The 11,478-nt window shown below is 48.5% G+C and overlaps 1 protein-coding gene across 1 annotated transcript in view; it reads right to left on the bottom strand.

Moving 5' to 3' along the window:
* LOC105559569 (irregular chiasm C-roughest protein-like) overlaps positions 1 to 11,478 on the bottom strand; it is a 132,027-nt gene that overhangs the window by 12,032 nt on the left and 108,517 nt on the right. The window contains exons 5-8 of the mRNA XM_012007964.1: positions 10,714 to 10,823; positions 6,276 to 6,427; positions 3,880 to 4,190; positions 2,570 to 2,810 (exon numbers count right to left, since the gene is read on the bottom strand). Coding sequence (XP_011863354.1) covers positions 2,570 to 2,810; positions 3,880 to 4,190; positions 6,276 to 6,427; positions 10,714 to 10,823 — 814 coding nt within the window. The remainder of the gene's footprint in view (positions 1 to 2,569; positions 2,811 to 3,879; positions 4,191 to 6,275; positions 6,428 to 10,713; positions 10,824 to 11,478) is intronic.

Below are 11,478 nucleotides of genomic sequence, written 5' to 3'. Positions count from 1 at the left end.
GCGGCCGTCCCCGGTTGGGGATTAATTTTATGACGGGAACGGACACGAAGTTACGCCGCGGCCGCGGCGTAACTGATGTTTCGCATAAGCTCGGCCGGCCAGGAGTAATCTACATGTTGCGCGCGCGAACCGACGCCGCGTCGCGCCGGCTGGATTCACCGACGGTGTCCTCACCTGATACGCGGCCCCGCGTCTCCGACGAGCGTCGGGAACGCGACGCCCGGCGCCGTCGAACGCGCGTCACAGGATCGTCGGGGACCAAGTAATCCCGCGACCCGTCCGGAACAATCGAGTAAGTAACGGCCGCTCGTTCCGCCCCCCTGCCCCCCCCCCCACCATGTTTACTTGGCGTCTTCCCGGAATCGCGCGGCGACGCAGCTTCTCGGAATTCGCGTCGTCGCGAAAATATCGGAGCGTGGGACAACAGTCGTCGCGCCGCGAATTGCAAATCCCACGGGGCGATCGGTTATTCCTGGTAGAATCGCTCGATCCTTTCGACCAGTCGACTAATTTCTTCTCGCGGATACGCGCGTATATTCGCGAGTGTGACGCGTGTGTGTGTGAACTCTCGGATTGGAGCAACGTCGCGGGGAATATCGGGGGATCGTCGTCGCCACCACTCTCGAGGGGTCGCTGCTGCGATTGCGTCGCTGCGGGTGACGATGTGAGTACACACAAAGTTCACATTCGACGCGGATAACGGGTGGCGTTTAGCGCACCTGGCGATACACCGACTAGAGATGCAGTTGCTCCCGGGGAAAGCTAGGTGTGTAATTTTCATAATTTCCAGATTTTATACACAATCGTATTTGCACACAGCTTCTCCGTCGCGAATTGAAGGGATTTTGTCAGATTGAATAATGAAGATACAAGGATAAGCGAGTTCTCATCTCTTGAAACATTAAGGCTCCTCTGACTTTAAGTAAAGCCAAATGGAGTTAAAATTGCAAGCGCGATATAGGATTCTAATCGCGGGCGATACGATCGCCAAGCGATCTTCGCTTCTACACAGTTTCCCGCGACAGAATAGTTAAATTCGATCAATATTTAATCGGCCAAAAAAATATCGGATCAGTTGTCGCACGTTACGCGAAAGATATCAAATACTTGGCGCGACGATATCGAGATTAAAGCCAACGGCAGACGATACTAATTTTTCCCTATCGGATCACTTGCGAGAATCAAGAAGGCTGCAGAGTTTCAGATCAGGTGACTAAATCCTGATTGGCTCCCGCGAGCAATCCAGTAGGAAAAATGGCATCGTGTGCCCAAGTCTCGGCGGCTTTCGAATAATACCGCCAGGCCTCGCCTAAACGAACCTGTTATCCGACAGTACGTACATTCGAACTCGCTCGGTTCTCCGTTAAGCTGGCGCCGCGCTATGCGCGATTCGTATATCCGTCAACAGTGCGGAGGAAAACTTGGTCGATTCGCTGGCCGAGCGGTTTCTGACTAATATTGAAACTTGCCTAATTGTTAGAGGTGTGACACTTTTATGTTATCTCTCGGCATATTTTGCGTTTTGCTCTTCCAGATTTTGTGTTATCCTGACGTTACTTTTTGGCATCTTTCGCGTTTGGTTTTTTTCCCCCGGATTTTCCATCATTTCGATCATGTTTTCGATAATGCCGTGGTCAGAGGTGGCCCAGGGCTTCAATAAGACGACTTGGGTCCGGTTTCACCAACGTCGCTTAACTTTAAACTTAGTTTAACACGTTCTTTGTCTCTTTCCAACTGTTACTTTAGAACGAATTAAGCTAAGCTTCAAGCTAAACAACGTTGGGGAAACCGGGTCTCAATGTTTCGATAGAACAATTTACGACATTTATTGAGGCTAAACGTATGTTAAAAAATGTAACAGAAGACGTAACATATTAAAATAGCATGGAACAAATTATCACATCTCATTTTTAGGCTATAAAAGTAGTAACATGTCTAAAGAAAGTAAACAAAACTAGTCTTAGGCACAAATCTCTTTGGTTTAGGATACAACATTGACGTTAGAAATGTTTACCAAGGAAAATTGCGATTTGCCACGTTATCTGGACGCTATTTTGCGCGTTGAGGATCATTTTGCGTTTTAAAAACGTGTTAAAACGACATCGGGGACGCGAAAACGTAAAGAAATGACATTAAAAACGTTCTTGCGTTTTGCAATATTTCGCGTACACCTCTACTAATTGTGAACTTATAAGGACCGTCTACATTGGAAGCAAGCAGTAAGAAGTAAAAAAACCCATAATCTCTACACTGATAGAAAAATAGACATTTAAATTTTAGTTATTTTTGCCACAGCCGGTCTTTCCGTGTACACTTACTACTTACGCCAGGCTCGCTTCATCCATCGTAGACGATCCTGTATACAAATCCTGCACTGACGGGTAAGAGTCAAAAGTTGCGAAAGTTAACACGAACGAAACGACAAACAGCCAAGTACGAATGATAGACCGCGAATCACGAATCGCGCGTTACGAATTGCGCTAGCTTTAGCGAGATTCTCGTCCGGCGGACGAGGCTCAGGAGCGGGCGCTCGGGTTAAATCCACCGTCGGCGGATATCAAACACTTACTGCGTGCCGTCAGTTTGATGATGACGGAATCCGTGCCGTAGCTGTTCGTAACCGTGCAGTTGTAATCCCCGAAGTACGTCGATATGGGATCCAGCAGGGTGACGGTGCTGACTACCCTCTCGGCCGCGTATTCCTCCTGCACGTAGAACGGCGTATTGTTCGACGTGAAATTGAGCTCGCGGCCGGCGAAGCTCCACACCACCGACTCCGCTTTTGGCACGGATATCGCGGTGCACTTAACCTGGGAAGCAAATCGGGGGAAAAACGCCCCGGTGGAATAAAAAAAAAAAGAGAAGAGGAGAAATTGCGGTTAAGCGCGAACCCCCCCGCCCCTCTCCCTGCCCCGTGTTTCACCCTCGTCAACCCCCGGGCGACCAGCGACGCGCTCTTCTGTCTCTTTCAAAAGTGTTTCGAGCATCGGTATAGAGAAAAAAAATGTGGGCACGGCCGGCGATCGCGAGCTCCCGTGTCGGGACACGCGTGTGTGCCGCGCACGCGGAATGCGCTCGTCGGCGAAACGCTCCGGACGAGCTCTGGCCGCCGCCGATTTATCCGAGTCCGAAACGCCGGTCGAAAATTCGACGCCGCGCCCGATGCTCCTTTTTCAACGCGGACAAAGCGATAATTTTAATGAATTTTAAACGCCGTCTCGTCACGTCGATTTTCCAGTCGTCGCGCCATTTTTCGTAACACGAGTCTCCCTCTTGTCTCTCGGCGTGAAAAAAAAAAAACAAATCAATGTATTTCTCGCGCCGAGAACGCGAAACGTTTCCTCGTTTAATTAGGTTTTTGGGCTCGTGGCACGTGGAACGTGAGGCGAGACCTTATTTTGCAAGTAACATTTAACCCCGCGCGACGACCAGACGGTTAATTGTCGCGCCAATTAAGCAGATAAGCCCGAGACACTCGTCGCGCGTCAGCGAAAACTCGCGGACGCAGGCCGCTTCCGATACGAATTTTCCCCTCGTCTCGACGTGGACGCGCGTCGACAACCCCCGTGCGTTGTCCGCCCCGCGGATTACTCCGTGTTTGCGCGTCGCGAACGAAGCTAAATTATCCAGAGTAAATTATACTGAGTGCCTCCTGATAACCGCCCGTCCCCGGCTCAAAAGATCTTGCCGGCGTTTCCCGTGCAATAATAATTCATGGTATACATGCGCGCGGGGTGCCCCGGCGCGGCGGGACGGCACTCAAGGAGATTACGCGCGGCTCGCGGCGTTTCTTCGCGCCCGATAGACACGTCGCGTCGCCTCGCGACGCTCGACTACCCCGCCGATCGCGGGCGAAAGATAACACGCGTGTTTACGCACCTTGACCACCCCCTCCTCGGGCACGTACTGGGTCCTTTGCGACACTATGCTCGGGGAGGCGCGAATGTAGATGCTGGCGTGGCCGGTTAGGTCCGGGAAGCCGGGCACCCGGGCCTTGCAGAGGTAACGGCCGGCGGTGTCGGGGCTCACAAAGACACTTATGTTCGGGCTGGTGGCCACCGTTCGCTCCGAATCCTCGTGGAACCACAGAATCTCCGGCGTCGGATTCCCGTCCACGTCGCACTGCAGGATCTCCGTCGCGCCGTAATGCGTTTCCACGGAGAGCGGCGGGTGTCGAAACTGCGGGCCGTCTGAAGGAAATTCAATTTTAACCCCGTCCCCCCGGGTCAGCTCGTGCGAGAATGAGCTCTCGCGCGGCGAGGAGAGAGAGAGAGAGAGGAAAAAACGTTACTTCCTCACCGCCGCGCGCGCGAGTCTATTCCGGGCGGGCGGCGCGCGGCTTATTTCGAGAGCGCGCGGTGCGCTCTATATTTTATATCGTTACCGCGATTGCTCCTTTAACACGCTTGTAAGGTGCCGGCTTTACGGTAAAACGAAATTCTCTCCCTGCGCGGTCTCGAGCGGCGCGCGCGCTCTACTTTACACCTACGCGCGATTGTATTTTTGCCGCTGCGCGTTGGAACGGTATCATTTTTGCCCCCCACGCGAAATGAACATCGAAACCCTTACGTGAAATTTAACGAAATCTAATTCAATTTTTCGTCGAAGCGAAAATCCGAAATCCCGCGCGGCGACGGTCTCTGAAAATAATTCACTCCCCGCTGCTTGCTTGACGCTACAAGTATCGAGCGGTCATTTCCAACTGGTCTTACGTTTATGGATTAATATTTTATTTCTTGTATACACTGACAAAAAATTTTTTTACTAAAGTAAATATTTATTCTATTTAAATATAAATATCAACTTTCCAGTAGATCTGTATATTATATTAAGGAAATTTAAATCATTACATTTTCTACATTCAACTAAAGATTTCATGAGATAGAGAATACTATTTATTAAATGAAATCATTGTTTTTGTCAAATAAGAAATTCACTTTTCTTCGCTGTAAAGCTCATATCTTAGTAAGCATTTTATAGAATTAAAGTAAGATTTAAAAAATTTCAAGTTATCTACTGTTTGATATTGAAGAGAAATGTATGTTTTATTTGTTTATTACTTTTTAAATTTAAGTTAATAAGCTACTAGGAGCCATCTAATGAATAATTTTCTTGAGTAAAGTAATATTTTTTGGATTAAGATATTCTTTTTGTCAGTGTAGTATTGTCTGAAATTTTATGATTTTTCATCGATCAGACGATTGATCAAACCTTAGACCGATAAGGTAGTGGCACCAAATATCGCCTACCCTAACTACTTTTTATCCCTGTGGCTACAAAAATGGTCGAAAAAAGTTTTGATAGAGCTTAAAATGACGAACAGACGTCACTTGATTTGTCACCAACTGGAAAATGTTGCAAGCGTTTACTAACTTAGTTTTTTCGCAAATTGCGTAACGAAATGGAAAGTGCCATTTTTTGAAACGCGTTCCTAATATGGTCTAATTAAATTAATTGTTAATAATAATTGTTAATATTGTATTTTGACGTTTAATTCCATCATTCGATTCTCTGATTCATACTCTAACTCTTAGATTTGGAAGAAAAACAAGCAATAATGCAACCACACTATTTCTCGTAAGCCCCTGTCATTAGATCAGCCGACGTTCATTTTATAAAAGTGTCATCGTTACAACTATATTAAAAATACCGGCGTTGTTCATAAAATAAGCTAATTATTCTATTGTACACACAATTCTGCCCACAGTTAACGGATATCAATGTTAGTCTCGCTAAAACGGCGTTGGGCGATATTGGGTACATAGGCGATATTTGGTACCACTCGAGGGGGAAACCGCATTGTGGCGTACAGATTTCCGGCATTATTGAGCATTACTAGACATTTTTTCAGCATTAGTTTGGGCATTAGGCCTTGCTGGAGTATTATAAAGATAAAATAAGATAAAATAAGATAATAAGATAGAGTAATGCCCACCGGGCATTAGTGGGCATTCGTGTACAAGATTTTGGTCAGCGGTTTCTCCCTCGGTGCCACTACTCTGGGAAAAAAAAGACACCAATCCATTTCAGGGCCCATACTTAACCATCGAAAACACTATTTAATCGGTTTATCCGATGGAAATTTTTCTCAGTGTAGGATTCTGCAATTTTATGACCTCTCGTCAATCGGACGATCGATCGAATGATTGGTGAAAAGTCATCTCGCAAAGTCCCGTCTTTTATACAAGGAACGGGGTATTGAACTAAAAAGTAGAAACGATCAGGGATGATCGGTACTTGTAGCGTTAATACGGGAAATTGAGTTTCTCGCTCACATCTTATATCCAGCGTCTGGCTCTCCTCGCTCTTGCCGACCTCGTTCGAGACCTCGCACTTGACGGTCGCGTCGTGCAGCTCGCGGGTGGCGTTGTGAATAATCATCTCCGTGGTGTAGTCCCCGATCACCTTTTTCTTGTTGATGAACCACCTGGAAGAGAGGCGCGAAATAAACGTCATTTAAAGAGGACGGTCTGAAGCGGCGCGCGTCTCCTCCCCGCATAATAATTCCGACCCATCCATCGACGGGCGCGATAAGCCGACGCCGCGGATCGAGAACTCACGGATTATCAGGCATTTTTCAACAACTCGCGCTTTCCCCCCGCCTCCCCCCACCCCCACTCCCCCCCCCCGCAGTTCCGCGACTTTCTCGCGTCCGCCGCGTCTCCTGCCGTGGATCAATACGACTTTTTAATAACGCGATGCATCTAAACGATTATTCCTGTGACCCGACGCCAGGGCCGTTTGTCTTTCTGCCAACCGATTCGCGTTGTGTTTCGCACTGTACACGTGGGGTGGCTCTGAATTAATATGCGAGTGGTAGAACAGGAAATGTATACGCGTGCGTTCGCAATTGGATCGGATCTTCTTTCAATTTTAACCGGATACCTTTCTCGCCTTCGAACGTGTTTCCTAAGTTGAAGTTAATTGAAAATCAAATGGCAGCGATAGGTCTCAGCGTTGATTTGTGTCTTTTAAATTTAACTCCGCTCTCGCCCGCTCTCAATCGAAGGTGATTAATTTGTCATCGACGTCCGTCGATGTCGACAGGGGGTGGGAGAAAAGTCGATTTAAAATTGATCAAGGGGAACACTTGTAAACTCGGCGCGGAGACGTTTTGTACACGTGCTTTATGACGTTTCCTCGCCGCGAAGTGCTCCGCCACTCGACTTTTGCCAACCGAGGCGTCCTCACGGAGGATCCGAGCGATTTATCTCGAGCATCGTTTGGCCGCACAATCGAGGAAAAGAGCCTCGGCGTCGTCGTTTCGAATGGTAATAAACGGGAGAGGGCAGGCTGCGCTTTTCACAGCACGACGAAACGGCCTTCGCGTACAATCAGCGAAAAGGAGGCGAGCGCGAGAGGGCGAGAGCGAGAGTGAGAGAGGAAGCCGAATCGAACTGGAACGACGACTTACCGAGCTCGTGTGTCTCTGGCCAAGAGAGACCGTAGCGCGTCATCCTCCCCCACCCTCCGCCACCCTCCTCTCTCTCTCTCTCTCTTTCTCTCGCCCCCTCGCGCGCGCCCTTCGCCCCTCGCATCGCAATCGATTTTATCGGAGCCGTAGAGCCGTCCGACAGACAATTTACCTCGCAAAGATGCCGGCGAAAGCGCCGTGCCACGTACATTCGCGCGAATACCGTGCCATAACGACTCGATAAACATCCAAGTGTCTGTAGGTCATCCCGTATCTTCCGTTAAAGTTCAACTCTTCCGCGCACGCATCTATATAGTGCGGGAGGGGGAGGGGGAGACGCGATCTAACTTTGGCAAGATATTTCACTCGCAGCGAGATTGAAAGAAGTTTTATGAATCCGGCGATACCTTCCTGTTTCGAGTTGTAATACGTTATATGTATTTTGTCACCGGAGGGGGTTGTTTCTCTCGCGCCTCCAGCGAGCGGGGCCGCCTTCGGTTTTCAGCGCGGCTCGCGCACCGATCTTGAGGGGATGCTGAAGCGATCCTGCACTTCTGGCATCCCCCCCGCTCCTAGAACTGTCGATTCGTGAAAACATTTGTGTAATACACGAATTATGTGGCTTTTGTGTGCAAACCGACAGTGTCCCACTATTCAGATTAAGTGAAAGAACACCATGGTATCATTGAAATTAAGTTTAGGAGCTTAACAAGAAGTTATAGATTACGTAACCTATAACTTATTCGAGCGAATAGATTTTTGTTAGGCTTCTAAACTTAATTTCAATGATACCATGCTGTTCTCTGATTTAGTCCGAACAGGTGTTGGTCTGCAACTTTGCTTTAAGTAAGCTGTGAGCCTTAAACCGTAAGAAATTAATCAATCACAGGTGAGAGTGAGGGGAACAAATGCCTGTGATTGGCTAATTTCTTACGGCTTAAGGCTTGCAGCTTACTTAAAGTAAGGTTGTAGACCAACACTAGTGGAACACTGTCGGTTCGTACACTAAAACCACATAATTTGTATATTACACAAATGTTTTCACGAATTAACAGTTCTAGGAGCGAGAGGTGCGAAAAGTGCAGAATCGCTCCAGCATCCCCTTAAGATTTTATTCTCCAACGCGCCGAACGCTCTCCCACTCGTAAATGCAACGATTTGCATAAAGAGCGGGGAAAATTTAGTCTCACGGCGAGATGAGAATAGATGGATATTTTCAGTATCCGTTCCATTGTCTGCGAGCCGAGAATTTATCAAAGCGATTTTGATCGCGGAAATAACGCAAAATTAATTAGTATCCGAAATTAATTAGCCCTACGGAGCCTCAACTTATCTCGCATCTGACTTCCTACGTTTCCTTGAATATTGCACAACCCTTTCTCGCCGTATCGCTGCAACGAGATAATGCAAAAAACTGACGCGATAGCGGACTGGGTTACTCGTTGTTATCTCGTTGTTGAACGCCGCGCGAGAGCATCGAAAATCACCCCGTCGTCGGTCTCTCCGTCTCTTCCTCAGTTTTCACTTGTATCCCGGACCTTTTTTACGGCGGATGGCGCGACGACGACCATTGTCGAGGCTATAAAAAGCTGCGGAAGCTATAAAAGCTGTTAAAGCGACTGGTAACTAACGTTCGTTATCGTCGATACAATGTGGTTCTCCGGCTGCTCTTTACTCGCTTCTCCGTCTATCCCGGCCAAGTCCCATAAGCGGATCAAGTTTCTTTTTTTCCACGGAGCTTTAACACACACATCATCACCTACGCCTGGAGAAAGTCTGTCGCGACTCCGAAAAAAAAGGGGAAGGGGGAGAAAAAGCGAAAACGATTTCAAGCTTTTGTATCCGTGTAAAAGCTTTCCGTTCGGTTTACGTACGGGGAAAAGAGCCGCAATTTAAATCCCGGTCCTCGCAAAAAAAATTACCGCGAATCGAGAGCCTTTTGTTTCTGCCGTTTGATTATATAAAGTTAATTCTCGCAAAACTCGCGTGCGCGCGCGCGCGAGCTAGCGGTGAAATTACAGCGTTGTGTAAGAACACGCGGGGCGATCCGCACGTTGCGCGATCCGATACCACACGGCCGAAGTCCCCCCTCGACTGAAAAAGGAACTGACCGGTTTTGCAAATTGCGGTAATGTTTTTTTCAGGCGCGCGGCCCGCGCCTCCTCCGGGGCGGGCGATATTTTCGACGAGGCCGATTTAATTCGAGCGACCATCCCCGATAATCTCGTAAATTAATACAGCGCGTCATACGGGGCGGTTCTTTTTTTTCCCCCGTCCCCCTCCCCCCCCCTGCAGCCAACGGCGCGGCGGGATGTTGCGTAACGAATAATTTAAAAGCAATCAAAGCGGGCCCGCTAGGCGAAACCCGCAAACGCGCCCCACGTTAACACGTGCGCGCGCAACGCCGTCCTGAATTTGACATTGTCCTCTTTGTGGAGGACGGATATCGATCATCCGCCTTCGCTTTGTCGCTCGCGCAGCCAATGTACGAGCGGCGCGACTCACGTTTTGCTTACGCGCCCTCGCGTGCTCTCGGCTGCGCCGACGGCGTCGCTCACCTGTAGCGACACGATATCGTGCCGGGAACTATCGATATTTCGGAAACTTTAAGTAGTTTAAGGCTCACAAGGGAACCACCGATCGCTTCGACGACGACGAGGGGGAAGCTACTTAACGCGAGTCGGATCGCCCGCGCGCGTCATATTTTATTCGCGCGATGCAAAAAGGGAAGTTTCGGTTCTAGACCGACGCCGCTCCCCGGCAAATATTTTCCCGGCAAACACCCGAAAGTTCGGAAAAATACTTCCGTCGAGAATCAAAACGGCACATCCGGTGTCCCGCGATCGATCACGACGATTTTCGACGTGGCGGTACGTGGCGTTATTTTACGACTTACGGTATTGGCCTTCCTGTCCTATTATCAATATTTCACTTGTTGTAGGTATGTTAATTATAGGTACACAGAGGGCAACTATTAAGTAACCATTTTGAAACTCGCGTTCAGCTATATTGACTTTATTGAACAACCCGGGCGACCCGATTTGTAGCAAAGTTCGGATTACCGCAAATCCGTAGAGAGGAGTCTTACTCGATTTTCAATTAATAATAATTAATTTGGCAATTTTATCAGCTCTTCTGCACGGCGGAATACGGTTTTTATGATCTCGCAAGCTGTCATAATTCCGTTAATTATTTCGCCACGACTCGGGGGGGGGGGGTGGGAGAGTATTTAAATCTTCCCTGTTGTAATATTAATGAAAGTATCCGCCGACATATCTCTCTTTCGCGTTTTCGCTCACCTGTATTCCACGTCTGGCGGGTTGGCCTCGGCACAGCATTTGAACCTAAGCTCGGAGCCTTCGACGATGCGATCGATCTTGGAGAGGGACACCTTCGGTGCGTAACGTACCTGAAAGCAAAACGCGTGAATCGCCTCTCTCTCTCTTTTTTCCCCGCTTTTCTGAGCGCGCCCCATCACGGCGGAAATCGAACCGGCGGGCCCCGTTCGATATTATCGTCGCAACTCTCTCGCCCCGAGAGGCGTTGCGCTGCGTGCGTAGCCCGGAATAATAATGATGCATATCCATTACGGCGCGTTAGAAATTTTCAGAGCGTTCGTTACATATTTCACGCGGGAACTAGGGAGATACAGCCCGTAGTATATCACTCAAACTCGATACACTCTTCCAGAATTGAATGAAATTTTGTCCGTTCAATTTTGCGGGCTCGTCCGAGGCCTTTCGCGCAATTAACGTTATTTAAAAACCCTAATTCTGTCGGTGGCCGCCGCGTGGTTTGAAAATCAGTACCGATTTGCGTCGCACCGCGTGCTCCCCGCATCCGTCGCGCTTCCTTTTATCGGTGGATTCTTTCGACCAAGTTGCCTCGCATCGGCAACGTTGAGGCACACCGTTTGAAAACGAGCACTCGCTCCATTTTTAATTTAAGAGTGGAGTTGAGCATTAAAATCGTTACTTGTAATAAAAGCTTTATTTCGCAACGAACTTTGGACTTGCACGAGCAGAATTTCAATACCGAAAGGTGCATTATAGAAATATTTAACA

Source organism: Vollenhovia emeryi, unplaced genomic scaffold, assembly GCF_000949405.1.
Source record: "Vollenhovia emeryi isolate VEMERY1.0 unplaced genomic scaffold, V.emery_V1.0 DF939264.1, whole genome shotgun sequence".
Taxonomy (NCBI): Eukaryota; Metazoa; Arthropoda; class Insecta; order Hymenoptera; family Formicidae; genus Vollenhovia; species Vollenhovia emeryi.
This window is presented reverse-complemented; position numbering and strand designations above follow the sequence as displayed.